Source organism: Trichechus manatus, unplaced genomic scaffold (assembly GCF_000243295.1).
Source record: "Trichechus manatus latirostris isolate Lorelei unplaced genomic scaffold, TriManLat1.0 scaffold00256, whole genome shotgun sequence".
In the NCBI taxonomy this organism is placed as follows: Eukaryota; Metazoa; Chordata; class Mammalia; order Sirenia; family Trichechidae; genus Trichechus; species Trichechus manatus.
In genome coordinates, this window is record NW_004444192.1 from 39,139 (window position 1) to 56,817 (window position 17,679).

Here is a 17,679-nt window from a genome sequence, read left to right on the forward strand (position 1 = left end):
TTGTTAACCAATGTCATAAAACAACATGTGTACTACTGTTTCATGAGAAACTATTTGTTCTGTAAGCCTTCACCTGAAGTAGAATAAAATATATTTTTAAAAAAAAAGTTCCCATTATGATTGCTTTTTTTCTCATAGTCCCCTTGTAGTTCTAACAGCTTTTTTACTGAGGTAAAATTCACATAAAATCAGCCATTTTAAAGTGTACAATTGAGTGACATTTAGTAAATTCACGATGTTGTACAGCTACCACCTCTATCTAGTTCCAAAGCATAAGAGAAAACCCTGTGCCATTAAACAGCCCCTCTTCTTCCTTTTGTCCCTCTCTCCCCAGAGCCTGGCACCCACCAATCTGCTTTCTGCCTATGGATTTACCTATTCTGGATATTTCATATAAATGAAATCATACAATATGTGTCCTTTTGTCTGGCTTCTCTCACTTAGCATAAAGTTTATTTGTCCTTTTATTGTTGAATTGTAAGCATTCTTTATATATTCTAGATACTAAACCTTTATCAGATATGTGACTTGCAAATATTTTCTCCCAATTTTGTAGGTTATCTTTTCACTCTCTTGATGTCCTTTGATGCACAAAATTTATAATCTTGATGAAGTCCAATTTAACTATTTTTTCATTACTCCTGCCTTTGGTCTTTTATCTAAGAAACTATTGCCAAATCCAAGGTCCTGAAGATTTACCTGTTTTCCTATAAGAGCTTTATAATTATAGCTCTTATATTTAAGTCTTTGATCCATTTTTGTGTATGGTATGAGATAGGGATCCAACTTCATTCTTTTACATGTGGGAATTAAGTTGTCCAAGCATCATTTGTTGTAGAGACTATTCTTTCCCCATTGAATGGTCCTGGCACTCTTGTCAAAAATCAATTGATTATAGATGTATGGTTTTATTTCTGAATTCTCAGTTCTATTCAGTCTGTACTTCTGTCCTTATACCAGTACCGCACTGTTTTGACCACTGTAGTAAGTTTTGAAATTGGAAAGTGTGAGTCCTCCACCTTTGGCCCTTGTAATGCCGTATGAATTTGAGGATTGGCTTTTCCATTTCTACAAAACAGGCCATTGGAATTTGTAGATCACTTTGCATAGTATTGCCATCTTAACAATATTTAATCTTTCAATCTATGAGCACAGGCTGTCTTTCCATTTATTTGTCTTCTTTATTTCCACAATATTTTGTAGTTTTCAGGGTACAAGTCTTGCACCTCCTTGGTTAAATTTGTTTCTAGGTATTTTATTCTTTTGGATGCTATTGTAAATGGAATTGTTTTCTTAATTTTCTTTTTAGATTGTTTATTGTTGGTGTATAGAAACAACTGATTTTCTGTGTTGATCTTGTACCCTTCAACTTTGCTTAATTGGTTTACTAGCTCTAATAGTTTTTTGTGGATTCTTTGGGATTTTCTATATATAGGATCATGTTGTCTGCAAATAGAAAGGGCTTTACTTCTTCCTTTCCAATTTGGATGTCATTCCTTTTTTGTGCCTCATTGCTCTGGATAGAACTTCCAATACAGTACTGAATAGCAGTAGTGAAAGCAGACATCCTTGTCTTGTTCCTGATGTTAGGGGGAAAGATCTCAGTCTTTCACTCTTTAGTATGATGTTAACTGCAGGTTTTCACATATGCCCGGCTTTGTATATTTTTAATGTAATGTTGTTTGGTGTATAATGATTTATGACTTCTGTATCTTCTGAGTGGATTAGAATTTATATTATTATAAAAACCAAACCTACTGCCATCCAGTTGATGCCAACTCATAGTGACCGCGTAGGGTTTCCACGGCTGTAAATCTCCATGGAAACAGACTGTCACATCTTTCTTCCAGAGAGCCACTGGTGATGTCAAACCACTGACCTTCTGGTTAGCAGTCGATCACTTTAACCACTGCACCACCAATGACACTGAATGCATCTGGCCTTAGGTTTTTTTTTCCTTTGATTTGCATTTTCCTGTTATATTTTGCCCATTCATGTATTTTTAATTTTTGTATATTTTCAGTAGACCTCAAATGTATTCAGTTTGAGCGCTTTCATCATTCATTCGAGATTTTAACATACTTAGATTTTTTTTCAGTGAGGTTTTTGTTGTTGTTGAAACTTAACATATATGCACAGGTAGAAATACAATGAATCAAAAAGTGTACAACCGAAGGCATTTTCCCAATGTGAATATACCCATGTAACAAGAATCCAGCTCATGAAACTGAACGTTCCCAGCAACCCAGAAGTCTCCCTGGGCTTTCTCTGTCACTAATGCCCCTCTGCCATATAATCGTTATTCTGGCTTCTGACACCGTAAATTACTTTTACTTGTTTTTTATAAAAAGAGTCGTGCGATAAATACTTCTTTGCACCTGGCTTATTTCACTCCACGTTATGTTTGTGAGGTTCATCCATATTGTTGTATATGACAGTAGATTGTTCTTGCTGCACAGTAGTATTCCATAGAATGAACACTAATTTATTTATCAATCAATCTACAGTAAATGGATATTTTGGTTATTTCCAATTTTGGGCTATTATGAATACTACTGATATGAACTTTCTTATGCGTATTTTTTGGTAATCATAAATATGCTTCCTGTTGGGTATATACCTAAAAATGGCTGTGTCATATGGTATATGTGTATTTTCCTTTAGTAAATATTTGCAGGTATTCTGAAGTAACTGCACCAGTTTACACTCACCAGCAGTATATGAGAGTTCTACTTGCTCCACATTCTCATCAACATTGTCAGTCTTAATTTTTTAGCCATTCTAGTGGTGTGTAATGGTATTTCTTTGTGGATTAATTTGCGTTTCTCTGCTGTCTAAGACTGAGCACCTTTTCATATGTTTACTGGCTATTTGTAATGTGCACTTCAAATATTTTGCTCATTTGTTAATTGGGTTGCCTTTTTCTTACTCGTTTATACTAATCCTAGACACTAGGCCTTTATCAAATGTATGTACCATAGTTGTCTTCTCCCATTCTGTGGCTTGCCTGTTCACTCTTTAATAATGGTGTCTTTTGATGAACAGTTCTTAATTTTGTTAATGTAGTCCAATCTATTTATCTTTTTATGGTTAATGCTATGTTTGGAGGAGCCTGGTGGCACAGTGATTAAAGCATGTGGCTGTTACAAAGGTCAGCAGTTCGAACCCACCAGCCGCTTCACAGAAGAAAGATGTGACTGCTTCTGTAAAGATTTACAGCCTTGGAAACCCTATGGGGCAGTTCTACTCTGTCCTGTAAGGCCACTGTGAGTCAGAATCAACTCGACGGCAGTGGGTAGGCTATGTTTAGTGTGGCCTATTGAAGAAATCTTTTACTAGATCATGAAGATATGATCCCCTGTTTTCTTCTAGAAAGCTTTTTTGTTTTAATCCTGATATTTTGGTTCTTATTCCTTCCACTCTATTTTTATAATTTTTGTATACGAAGCTTCGCTGCTTTCATAAGGTCTCTGGGTGGCACAAATGGTTTGCACTCAACCACTAACCAGAAGGTTGGGGGTTGTGATCCACCTAGCAGAGCCATGGAGAAAGGCCTGGCCATCTACTTTTGTAAGGTTACAGCCATTGAAGACCCTATGGAGCACAGTTCTACTCTGAAAACATTTGGGGTCACCATGAATCGGAATTGACAGCAACAAGTTTTTTTGGTTTTGTTTTTGCTTTCATATATTGCACAGACAATATAGTTTCCTCCTAGCATGTTTTTTTAAAACAGAATAAATGAGGAAAAGAAGTATTTTTTACTTTTGACTTTGTCTTTCATGGGATTATTAGAAATCTGTAAGGAATTCAACCCATATATCTTCATTACCAAACCCATTGCCATTGAGTTGATTCCAGCTCAACCTTGTCTTCTTAGAACTTAGTTTGTAATAATCCTCTAGATGAAAATTTCAAAATTTAATCAATTTACTGTCTTTGTATACGTTTTTTAAAACCTATTTTTAAATACCACTTTAACATTCGAACATCTTGGCACATTTGCTTTCTTTCTTTCCATACAAACACACATGTACTTTGTATTTTTGCTGAAACATTTGAAAGAAACTGGCAGATGTCATAACACATTCTCGTATGTGAACATAATACCATTGTTGTGTGGTGTGTATGTAAATAAAGTTATTCTCTAGATTAGCTAGCAGACAAGCATTATCAGGTGCCAAAGGTTTAATATTCATTTGTTCATTAAAGAACTATTTCAGAAACACAAAATATGGGAGGAAGGGGGTACATTTGAAAGTTGGGCAAGTACAGTAAGTTAACCTGTACATTTAGTACAAAATCCTTCCTGGTCATTCAGGGTGCTTTATTCATTTTCGTGTCAAATTTTAGGCAACTTTGAATTATAAAATCTGAAAATAGATTCTTACTTTTAAATTAGACAACATAAGAATATTCATTTAAGTTAGGTTCTACTCGTATTAAATTTGTGTGTGTTAAATATTAATGCATTAAAAAGCTATATGTCTAAAGCATATTTTAATGAGGAGACAGTTACAAAATGTATGAGTTGCTCCAATTGCATAGCTTGAGCTTCAGGTAGGCTAAAACTAAGCTTTGTTACATTTAAATATCTTAAAACTTAGTTTTCCATAAAAGCAGAGTTTGACTCTGTTAACACTGTAGAGTGTCTGGCACATGCAAAGCACTTAATAAATACTTGTTCTTTGGTAAGTACATAAAGGGCATCAACTTGGTAGAAAATAGCACTCAATAAGGATTTGGATCTGAGTTCTAGCCCAAGTTCAGGCTTTGTCTCTTTAACCACTTGTAAAATGAAGAAAATTGGCTAGATGATCTCTAATTAGCATTAACATTTTCAGTATTGTATATTGAATTTATTTTGCATATCACCAAAAAACAATAATTCTGTCTGATCAGGAAATTTAATACTATAAAAAAATTAATGTTCACACTGAATCAATGGCTTTTCTTTCCATAACTGTGTGATTTAAACTTTTTTCTCACTTGATAGCTCGAATTACATCTTTACAAGAGGAAGTGAAGCATCTCAAACACAATCTTGAAAGAATGGAAGGAGAAAGAAAAGAAGCTCAAGACATGCTTAATCATTCAGAAAAGGTAAATGATTTAACAGGTACCAATTATGAGAAAATATTTGCTAATTATCAGATATTATAAGGTGGTTTTATAAAATAGCATTTAATCCTAAAGTTTACATATTTACATTTTTAAAGTTTTTGTGTTTGGTTGGTTTATATGGGTGTATGTATTTCTTATTTGGGTTTTTTATTGTTGTTACTTAATTGTTTGTTTTGACCCTTGAAGATATTAGATGTTTGATGTCATCTGATTATCAATAAGTTCCTTTGTTTTGGAAATACCTTTTCATATAGAATTTTCTGTGTACAGGGGTAAGATGAAGGTTTTTATGAAGAAGGAAAGCAAAGGGTCAGTGTATAGTAGATCATTTATGTTTGTTTCATTTTGTTGGTAAGAGTTAGCAAGAATAGAAAAGGGCATTAAATGATTGGCCTTTGCATTTAGGATTTCTTTAAAAATAAAAAATTCCATTGGTTATCCTCTGTTGCCTACCTTGCTGAGGAAAAAGATTAAAGAGATAACATGCAGGTCTAGCTCTCACTGTTTCAGTGCCTCCCTGAATGTTGGAGATTCAGTTGAATTTCAGATAAATTATCAGAAAATCCAGCACTTATCTTGTCCTTTGAAGATGTTTTGGAGTCCCCAGGTGACAATAAGAAAAGTTTTTTTTTCATGGCTAAGCCTGGTGTAAAAGTAGAAATAGGATAAAAGAAGGAAGAGTAGAAACATCCAAACAAAAATGGAATCATTTTTACTTGTTCTCTCTTGCCATCTCAGGGACTTGGTGACTTGCCATGAGTGCTGCTTATTCTTTTGTCAAAGGAAAGTAAATGTAGGTATAGATGCAAATGTAGGCAGAGATAATTTAATGTTAATAAATAAAAAATATGATAGCGAAAATAAAAATAAAACCTGAAGAATTTATTTCTGCTCCTAGCAATGAACCCTCCTGAACCCAACTACCATCCCAACCTTGCCTTGCCATCAGGCATGGTTAATGATTCAAAATGGGGGGGGGGGAGTGATATTTAAGGAAAAAGTGATATTTTGCTTTTAATTGTATGTGTTTATTCTGATTTTAAAAGTAAGACACCATAGATAATGTGAAATATACAGGAGAGTATTAAAAAATAAAAATAATGTACTTAATAAATGCACTTAAATATGGTGTCACATTTCAAGCCCGTGTAATTCATATGATATATTGTTTCTTATGGGATATTACATAATGTAAGATTTAATAAATGTATCTTTTGCACAGTATATTACATGACTCTCATTCCCATTTTACAGGAAAAGAATAATTTAGAGATAGATTTAAACTACAAGCTTAAATTGTTACAACAACGGTTAGAACAAGAAGTAAACGAACATAAAGTAACCAAAGCTCGTTTAACTGACAAACATCAGTCTATTGAAGAAGCAAAGTCTGTTGCAATGTGTGGTAAGTATCAACGTAGTTAGTTTTAAATAATGCCTACAAAATATTTTTTTTTATCAAAACTTAGTTTTATAGCAGTATAATTCTTAGAAATGATAAACTATGATCTAGAAAGGATTCCTTCTTTTTTTAAATCACAGTTTCACTGTTTAGTTCTCTTAACTCCTTTACTCCCTCTATTCCCTGTACAGGTCAGTGGAGCCTCTCTTCTCTCCTGGTTTTTCAGCTCTTTCTTTTATTTTCTTCTTCTTTCATTCTGGACCTCATTGTCTATTAATTCACTGCTTTCTTGCTTTGTACCCTCGATTCTCTCATTCCTTTGTATTTCCACTACATTATGCCTCCAGACACAACCCTAGATCAGACCACCCAGATATTTTCTTCACTTCAAATTGTGTATCCTAATACAAATGCATGATCTCTACCCCAGTTGAGCTGTCACAAATTTTTTTATACATCACTCATCACTTCTTTCTCCCAGTTCTTTCTCGTCTCAACTTTCTTATGCCATTTATTTTATCATTCCACTTTTAGGTATATTTTCCTTCTATTTCACAGAAAAAATCATGAAGCCATAGATGTGAACTCCTCAAAATCTAACTCTCCTACTTACCAACCTATCCTACCTCTTTTCCCATCTTTATTCTCTTCCCTCTCATCTTAAAGAAGGGTGGTCCTCTTCCTCTCCTGGCCAGTGTATTCTAGCTGTGCTGTAGATCTAGTCTCTTCTTGTCCCATCCTGACTTATCATCTCTTTTTCTCTTCTTTTTTTCCTCAGCCTTTTCTCCTCCACTGGCTGCTGCTTCGTTGTAAACATGAACAAATCTCTCCCATCTTAAAAACAAAGAAACAAACCTTTGCAGAAGCCTGTGATCCTCACTGTTTTCTACTGTTTTATTCTATCCCTTTATAGCCAAACTTCTAAAAAGAGGAGTCTTCCTGCTCTTCACCTTCTATTCATTTCTTAACCTACTACAATCTGGATATGTAACTTGGCAACTTAAATTCCATTTGTTCAAAGGGAACTAATAATCTTATCCATCAAACTTACTCTTCCCCCCTGTTCTCACTATCCTGGGTTAATGACCATAAAGTCTTTATGAGCCCAGCCTTTGGGATCAGACACATCTGCTTTGCCTCTTAACCTCTCTAGGACTTTAAAAAAAAATTAAATGAGAAGATTCAGATAAAGTGCCTGTACATAGAAAGCATTCAGTCATTGGTAGCTGTTATCATGGTTACTGGTGGTGGTATTACTCAACACCCAGGAGCCCAAGCCAGAAATCTGGGAATCAGTCAGGAATTCTACTTCCAAATGAAACATACAACATAATCCTCCTTTCCTGTCCCCACTTAGTTCATTATAGCATCATCACTTTGCTTGATCTATTGCAATAGACTCTTAATTTTTACTCTGCCTAGAGTTATTCTACTCACCAGTCTATCCCTCTTACTTAGGTCACAATGATCTATCTGAACTTTAGGTGCTAGTCCTTCTTAAAATCCGTTAGTGGCTTTTGATTGTTTACAAGTTGTGTTTCAAACTCTTCATGATATTCAAAACCTTTGAGTTAGTACCTATCTTTCCATTCTTACTGCTCTACACTATTGAGTTTTTCATAATAATGCTGGCTTCAGCTATACTGAACTACTTTTATTTCTTTCACATATGGTCATTATTGACTGCCTAACTACATGCCACGCACATCTGGGAATATAGCCAAGACTAAGATTGACAAAAACCCTTCTTAGAGATTATATTCTGTAGTGGATATAGGGAAAAAGCAAATAAATACACAAATTAAAATAGTTAATGATTGTAATTATTAATATGAAGGAAATATACTCCAAGCTGAGAGTTTCTAAGTGATACTATGTTAGATGGGGTTCTGAGGAAAGTCCTCTCCAAGTTTTTGAGGTAAGAACTGAAAGTCAAGATGAACAAGCCATTAAAACAGCTGGAGGAAGTACATTCCACACAAAAGAGACAGTAAATTCAACATTCATATTCTAAAAATAGTGAGAAGCCATTGGGGCATTTTAAGCTGGTCTGGAATGTATAATTTATATTTTTAAAAGACAACTGCAGCCGCTGTGTGGAGAATACTTTGGAGAGAAACAACAGTGAAAAAGGAGAGATCAGTTAGAAGACTATAGGCAAGAAATGAATGGTGGTAGTGGCGATGGAAAGAAGTGGAGATATAAATGAAAAGAATTGGTGATGAATTGGATGGAAAGAGAGGAAAAGAAGAAACCAAGAAAGATTTAGGCTTTTAGTTTGAACAGCTGGATAAATGGTAATATATACTGAGACTGAGATAATTGGAGCAGGAGTGGTTTTGGGACGGGAGGGAAATGAATGAAGACTTTCTATTTTATATATGTGTTAACTTTGACAAGCTTATTAGGTATCCAGGTGGAAATGTCCAATAGTTAATTGGTATATAAGTTTGAGTAGTCCCTGGGTGGTACAAATGGTTAAAGTACTTGGCTGATAACTGAAAGGTTAGAGGTTTTAGTCTACCCAGAGGTGCCTCAGAAGAAAGACCTGGCAGTCTGCTTCCAAAAGGTCACAGCCTTGAAAACCCTATGGGATGCAGTGCTAATCTGCACGCTTGGGATTACCATAAGTTGGAATCGACTTGACGGCAACTAACAACATCACCACAGTATATAATATATGTATTCACACTATATTCTCTGCCCTGAGAACAGTGCATGGCAATAGTAAGCACTTAGTATATATATTATTAAGTGAATGGATGAATGTAAAACATATACCCCAATGCCTGAAAATAATCAGCAGTGAGTCAACAGTAATTCTTATTTTTATTCTCTGGATATGACATGCATTTCTACTCTTCATCCTTACCTCATGCTGTTTCCTCTTTATCCAAGCTTTTTTAATTTAACATTTTTGAGGAAGTGTCTTTAATGGGAAAAGCACAGATTTAGAGTCATATAAAGTTCTGTTTGAATCCTGATGGTGCAACTTACTAGTTGCTTGAGCATGGAAAAGTTAACCTCTCGGAGCCTGAGTTACTGTATCTCAAAAATGGAGCCTCACTGAAGACCTCCATCTTCTGGTAATAATAAAAATAAGTATTTTACTACTGTGGATATTAATTTATCTGGGTTGCATAAATTAGAGCTCCCATTATAACCATAAGCTTCTTGAAACTTCTGGAACAAAGCAACATACAGATTAACAACTACAACCTTATTTTTCTGCTTTCCCCTGACCTACCTCCGTTTTTGTCCCAAGTTACTCCACTTTCTGGCTATATTCTTCACCTTCTGGTCTGAGAATTGTGCTAAATAGTCACTTATATCACTGGGCAAGGGCTGGATTTAAAGTATTTTATTACCTGATTATATTTTATAATTCCCTTAAAGTGCCAGGATAAAAACAGTAGGGATATATGGCACCAGTTTGTATTATACAACGCATGTAAAGTAAAATGTATTAAAGTGTTCTCTGTCTTTAAATATATGTTTGTAATGTTTTTCTTTTGCAGAGATGGAAAAAAAGCTGAAGGAAGAAAGAGAGGCTCGAGAAAAGGCTGAAAATAGGGTTGTTCAGATTGAGAAACAGTGTTCTATGCTCGATGTTGATCTAAAGCAGTCTCAGCAGAAGCTAGAGCATATGACTGAAAATAAAGAAAGGATGGAGGATGAAGTAAGAAAAATAGACAGTACTGATTGTGTTCAACTTATAAAAGAGCTTTGGATGTTCATCATACATAAGTTGCGAATGAAGAATCATTATGTATGATTTAAACGACATGAATGAAATTTGAATGAATAGCATGTATGGATCTATAGTCACTGCTATGTGGTCACTACTATATCCCTAGCTGCTAGAATTTTCAACTTCAAATAGTTGTTGAACATTCATTCTATAGCATCTCTGCCATTTTACACTGACAGTACAACTGTACTGAAGTGACATAGCTCCTCCCCTGAAGAAACTTACCATCTGCTTTAAAAAAAAATTATCATAAGATAGCCTGTATCCTCAAAGAGGAGCATTGCTCATAAATTTCCAAAAAAGTTTTAAATTACGGAGTCTTGATTGAATTAGATTGATGGAAAACGGTGAATATACATAAAGGAGTTAATAAAAAGATAAAATCACATTATATCCTGGTGGTAACTGTAAGTATTTTAGAAATTTTTTATAAGACTAAAAGGTCTTAATCCATGTAAATTAAAGAAGGGAGAAAGAGAAGCAGACCAGAATAGTCAGGAATGCCTTCTCAAAGAGGGACAAGATGTTACTTGATTTTAAAGGTTGAGTAAGATCTCAGGAAGCAATTGAGAGTCAGAAGCTTGATAAAGATAAAGATGAGTACTGAGTGGATAAGAGGGTAAGTGAGTGAGGGCAGTAAGGGACTCAGTCTGACCAGAATAGAAGAGACATGTTCAGTAATCATGGGAGAAACTTGCGGACCAAAGTATTGATGGTCTTTAAAACTTACCGTGGGAGCTACACTTGAAAACACTGTTTTAGGAAAATTGTTCTGATAGTGGTATGTATATGGCCTAAAAAGAAGAGAGATTAGAGATACCTAGTAGAGTCAGCATGCAGAAAGGATGTATATTATAATTTACAAGATAACAGTCATTTAAAAAATATAATTTTTGAATACATAATTATTTTTGTTGCTCTGTGCTAGGAGTTGGGGTTACTGAGGTGGATAAGACAGTTATGGTCTTTACTTTTTTGGAACTTACAGCTCAGAGAGAAAGACAGATATTAAACTCGTAATTACATTCATGACAGATATTAAAAAGGAAGTACAGAATGCTGTAGAAATGTTATGACTAATCATGTCTGTGAGTTAAAGAAGGAAGGCCTCACTAAGGGAATGCCATTTAATTTGGGAGCTGAATAATGAATAAATGAAGAGGGAGAGACAGAGGGAAGAGCACATGTAAGAACTGTAAGGTGAAGGAGAGCTTGTCACATTTGAGGATCTGAGATGTATGATCAGATTATAGAGAATGGCCAGTGGTACAACTAGAGAAGTAGACAAGGAGCGGATCTCAAAGGGTATTATAAAGCACTCTAAGAATTTTTAGCTTATTAGTCCCAACACCTAATAAGTATTTGATAAATATTTGTTAAGTTGAATTAAGTATATATTTAATTTGTTTTGTAAACTTTGGATGGTTATAGACTAGAGCACATAAACATGTATGAATGAACAGGTAAACTTTAAATAGTCCTTTGGAATTCCCCCAGAAGTCTCCAAAATTTCCATTCTGGTTAGAATAGAAAGAAGCCAGATTTTTTTTTTAGATCTCATATCTGAAATTTGGGGATTAATTTGACTTAGCAGTAAATTCTGCAATAATAAACACAGAATAAACAGATAGAGACTCTTTAGAATACTAATATTCTCTATATAATAAGAATTATAGGAATTATAATGCACTTAATTTGATTAGTATTCTTTCAGATAACATCTAATAAATTGTCCAAGAGATTTATGATCTCATTTATTTTTCTCATTCATAGGTTAAGAATCTAGCCCTGCAACTGGAGCAGGAATCAAATAAGCGTCTGCTGTTACAAAGTGAATTGAAGACACAAGCTTTTGAGGCAGACCATTTAAAAGGTTTAGAGAAGCAGATGAAACAGGAAATAAATACTTTATTGGAAGCAAAGAGATTATTAGAATTTGAGTTAGCTCAGCTTACAAAGTAAGTGTTGAAGATAACATCTATTTGTTTTTTGTGTGTGTACTCAGCATTTGCTTACGTGTTTGATGTTTTATGTGTGTAATGACTATATATTTAGAATTTGTAAAAGGAAGACTTTTTAAAAAAAAATTTAGAAATAAAAGAGTTTACCTGCAAAGGTTTGCAAAGGAGTTCAGGCTTTGGAAGTACATGCTTACCAAATAAAAAATACAGGTATTTAAGGGGAACGGAAAAAGGAGATTATCAAGGCTACTACTGACTTTGCACTAAGTGTATTTATGGTGGAAAAAAAAAAATTTTCTCATATGATTTTCATATCCACGAAAGTTACACTTCTTCAGACATTCATATTGCAAAAATCATGGATAAACTTTTTATTATTGATTCAGTAACTTACAGGAAAGGCTCAAGACTTAAGGACTAGAATTAGACATGGTAACCCTGTGGGGTTTTTTTTGTTTTGTTTCTTTGGTTCATCTCAGAATGCTTTTTTTCTTCTTCTACTCTGATCTGATGTGTCTGCTTACTTGAAATGGAAACAAAACAAGGTGTCAGTGTTGCTTTCAGAATTTATAAGGACATGCTTCAAAAATTTAATATCAAAGATGGGTCTATCTTATGATGAGTCATATGTTTTTATTTTCTCCAGTTTATGTATTAGTATCTTCTGTTGCTGGCTTCACTTATAACATAGTAATTGTATAAAATTGTCAGTTTTGATTTTGTTGGACTTACATTGGTGAAACTTTTTCTGCTTTTAAAGCTACCATTTTCACCAAGCAATGTGTTTTGTATGCTCTTCTCCCGAGATAACTTTCATTCAACATTTACCAAGCATTTATAATATACTTTCCATGAACTACACGCTTTGTTACCCAAAACCCAAACCAAACCCGTTGCTGTCGAGTCGACTCTGACTCATAGCGACCCTCTAAGACACAGTAGAACTGCCCAATAGGGTTTCCAGGGAGCGCCTGGTGGATTTGAACTACAGGCCTTTTGGTTAAAAGTCGAGCTCTTAACCACTGCGCCATTAGTGCTCCTCATGCCTTGTTAGGTGCTGAAAATACAAAGTTATGGTTATCTAATATAAAAGCCTAACAACCACATATGGAATTATTAGTCCTTGAAAATGTGTGTCTTTGGGTTGCATTGTGTTTCTCTCTTTTTAAGTCTGTTTCTCTCCATGTGAGTTGTGTTTATGTGTGTATTGTATACATGTGGTTGTCTCTTTATGGATGTTTCTCCTTCTTTGTCAGTTTATTGTTCGTGCCTTCCCTTCTTCCTTACCTGATTATTCTTCTCCACCCCCCTTCTTGCACTTAATTGGCCATAATATATAGTGCTGAATTATTCTTATTATTTATTAAATAGTTCATGTCCTCTATTTTTAATTATGGAGCCCTAGTGGTTAAAGTGCTCAGCTGCTAACCGAAAGATCAGGCGTTCAAACCCACCAGCCATGGGTTTTTAAAAATGTTTTATGTATGTCCTTACTACATAAAACACTTAAAATATATCCCTAATACCAGAGGGATGTATACCTATGTTTTATTGACTATGTAAAAACATTCGACTTTGTGGATCATAAAAAATTATGAATAACATTACTAAGAATGGGAATTCCAGAACACTTAATTAGGCTCATGAGGAACCTTTACATAGATCAAGAGGCAGTCGTTTGAACAGAACAAGGGGATACTGCGTGGTTTAAGGTCAGGAAAGGCATGTGTCAGGGTTGTATCCTTTCACCGTACTTAATCTGTATGCTGAGCGAGTAATCCAAGAAGCTGGACTATATGAAGAAGAATGGGGCATCAGGATTGGAGGAAGACTCTTAATGACCTGCAGAATGCAGATAACACAACCTTGCTTGCTGAAAGTGAAGAGGACTTGAAACATTTACTGATGAAGATCAAAGACCACAGCCTTCAGTATGGATTACACCTCCATATAAAGAAAACAAAAATCCTCACAACTAGACCAATAAGTAACATCGTGATAAACGGGGAAAAGATTGAAGTTGTCAAGGATTTCATTTTACTTGGATCCACAGTCAACACCCATGGAAGCAGCAGTCAAGAAATTAAACAATGCATTGCACTGGGCAAATCTGCTACAAAAGACCTCTTTAAAGTGTTAAAAAACAAAGATGTCAACCTTGAAGACTAAGGTGTGCCTGACCCAAACCGTGGTGTTTTCAGTTGCCTCATGTGCACGTGAAAGCTGGACAATGAATAAGGAAGACCAAAGAAGAATTGAAACCTTTGAATTATGGTGTTGGTGAAGAATATTGAATATACCGTGGACTGCCAAAAGAATGAACAAATCTGTTTTGGAAGAAGTACAGCCAGAATGCTCCTTAGAAGCAAGGTTGGCAAGACTACATCTCACATACTTTAGACATGTTATCAGGAGGGATCAGTCCCTAAAGAAGGACATGATGCTTGGTAAAGTGGAGAGTCAGCAAAAAAGAGGAAGAGCCTCAACAAAATAGATTGACACAGTGGCTGCCAGCAATGGGCTCAAGCATAACTGACGATTACGAGGATGGTGCAGGACCGGGCAGTGTTTCGTTCTGTTGTACATATAGGGTCGCTATGAGTGACAACCAACTCAACGGCACCTAAAAACAACAATACTACTTTTCCTTACAAACATGTACAAAAAACATTGTCAATTTTATTTTTGCAATTTGGATCGATCCACAATTAATATTCTGAAAATGACCTTCAGTAGTAAAGGGTTCCCTATACTTTGCATAAGGAGCCCTTGTGGCACAATGATTAAGCACTTGGCTGCTAATTGAAAGATTGGCGGTTCGAATTCACCCAGTGGCTCCACAGGAGAAAATGCGTGGTGATCTGCTCCCGTAAGGATTACAGCCTAAAAAACCTTATGGGGCAGTTCTACTCTGCCCGATAGGGTCGCTGTGAGTTGAGTCGACTCAGTGGCACACAACAACATACTTTACATAGCGTTATTTTATAAGGAGCAAAATGAAACCAGCCAGTGTGGCTTAATCAAATTAATTAGTCAAGTAATACTGTTTTAAACTAAGAATAATATAAAGCTTGCTATAAATAAGTGCATTTGTTTACAATTTTCTCTTTTATCTGAAGACAGTATAGAGGAAATGAAGGACAGATGCGGGAGCTACAAGATCAGCTTGAAGCTGAGCAGTATTTCTCGGTGAGTGAAAATCATGTTTAGCTTATAGATGGTTTCAAAACCTGACTTAAAACAAGGTATTTAGATTTTTTAAGAGAATTGTGATTCTTTTTCAAATGACTATGAATAATTTTTCTCCTTTTGTATTCTCATCTCTTATTTCATTCCTGAATCTGAGTTGATGGTCTAAGTTGTAAATAAATTACCATTTTTGTGCAAGCACTTCCAAAATGGCCATCAAACTCGAGCTGTAAGACTTTGTTAAGGGTTGTGTTTGCCCAGAAGCAAGCGTGGGTGTTTCAGAGTGCCAGTATTATCATATATGGCTTGTGTGTACATGTTACAGTGGCTTTTGAGTTGTAGGTATAACTAATGTTTAAAAGTTTTTTCCTGTTTTTAGCTCTGTGTGTACTTCATACATCTGTTTTTCTTTTACGCCATAGAAGTCATTCTAACTCTTGTTTGCTGCAGGCCAAGTTATTTTTACTGTTGCTGTTGATGAGCGTTTACAGCTATTGCTTTTTGAAGCATTATTGAAGCTTCTGAATTTTTTATGTGTTTCTTTTGGTTGCCAAGCTTGCGCTTTATCATTCCAAATTAACGTTTATCTAGCTGATCCCTAGTATTGAACTGGTGACCACATTTCATGCAAGCCTTATTCAGTGTGGTTAAGTGCATGGAGTTTGGGTTACACTGGTAAGCACCCCACTAGAAACCAAGTGAGAACTGTAGTTTTTTCCATAAAAAATCTGACACCATTAGAACTCTAAAAGTTTCACATGATTTAAAGCTTTCATCTCCTAATAAAGACAGTGGCTTTCTAACTATATATTTTGCTTCTTTGTTTTCTCAGCTTATTAGGCCATCAATGGAATATCTTTTTAATTTAAAAAAAAAATTCAGTGTTACCTTTCCCTGAGTGTAGATTAACCTTAATTGCGTATTCAAAGTAAGTAGTAATAACTTCTGCAAAATAGTTTACAATATCTTATGTACTGCGTTGTCCATATGCCTCCACAGCCTAATCATCTAGTAGCTCCAGATTTTTATTTTTTTTATTTTTTTGTTGTTCTTTAAGTGAAAGTTTACAATTCAAGTTAGTCTCTTATACAAAAATTTATACATACATTGTTATGTGACCCTAGTTGCTCTCCCTGTACTGTGATAGCACACTCCTCCTTTCCATCCCTGATTTCTTGTGTCCATTCAACCAGCTCCTCACCCTCTCTGCCTTCTCATCTCACCTCCAGACAGAAGCTGCCTGTTTAGTCTCATGTATCTACTTGAGCTAAGAAGCACACTCTTCACGAGTATCATTTTATGTCCCATAGTCCAGTCTAGTCTTTATCTGAAGAGTTGGCCTCGGGAATGGTTTTAGTTCTGGGTTGACAGAGAGTCCAGAGGCCGTGCTTTCTGGGGTTCTTCCAGTCTCAGTCAGACCATTAAGTCTGGTCTTTTTAATTGAGTTCTGCACCCCACCTTTCTCCTGCTCCATCAGGGACTCTCTGTTGTGTTCCCTGTCAGGGTGGTCATTGGTGGTAGCTAGGCACCATCTAGTTCTTCTGGTCTCAGGCTGATGGAGTCTCTGGTTTATGTGGCCCTTTCTGTCTCTTGGGCTAATACTTTCCTTGTGTCTTTGGTGTTCTTCTTTCTCCTTTACTCCAAGTGGGTTGGGACCAACTGATGCATCTTAGATGGCCAGTCACTAGTAGCTCCAGATTTTTGGATGGATGCCAGACGACCTGTGGTTTTTCTTACGGGTTCTTGATTTTGCCTCTGTAAAATAATGCAAAACCTAACCCTGTTTTTTAGTTTTGAAGTATTCCATTTCTTGTAAGGATTGGGTTAAATATTAAATTTGGCATACTGTTATGAACCAAATTTTGTTTTTCTTTTATTTTTCATACTAGATTTTTTTAATCTTTTTGATTTCCTTTGTAAATTTCAGTATTTGAAGTCAGAGAAGATATGACAATCTGGTTCCTAAAGGTGAAATGGATCATTTTATCGTAGAAATTGTAAACACTTAGACTAGAGCAAATTATCACTGTTCCTTCGTTTGCATGCCTATAACAATGATGTACTTTTCCCCCAAAGAAGTGCTATTTCTTAGAGGGATAATTAAGTATACAGTATAAAAATAGTTCTCCACGGCTACTTGTTGGCGCCTATTATTTTTTTCTTCTCCTTTTAAGCTTAAAAAGATAGTTTAAAAAAAAAAACAACAACAAAGTAATAGACATTAGAACTGGAAGTTTAATCTGGAACCCCAG

General features: G+C 35.3%; 1 protein-coding gene across 2 annotated transcripts in view; it reads left to right on the forward strand.

Moving 5' to 3' along the window:
- The window catches only part of LOC101343223 (rho-associated protein kinase 1), a 66,453-nt gene that overhangs the window by 19,867 nt on the left and 28,907 nt on the right, over nt 1–17,679 (forward strand). For both annotated transcript variants that reach the window (XM_023724698.1, XM_023724699.1), the window contains exons 6-10: nt 4,997–5,103; nt 6,379–6,529; nt 10,045–10,205; nt 12,051–12,235; nt 15,358–15,427. In XM_023724698.1, the coding sequence (XP_023580466.1) occupies nt 4,997–5,103; nt 6,379–6,529; nt 10,045–10,205; nt 12,051–12,235; nt 15,358–15,427 (674 nt within the window). The remainder of the gene's footprint in view (nt 1–4,996; nt 5,104–6,378; nt 6,530–10,044; nt 10,206–12,050; nt 12,236–15,357; nt 15,428–17,679) is intronic.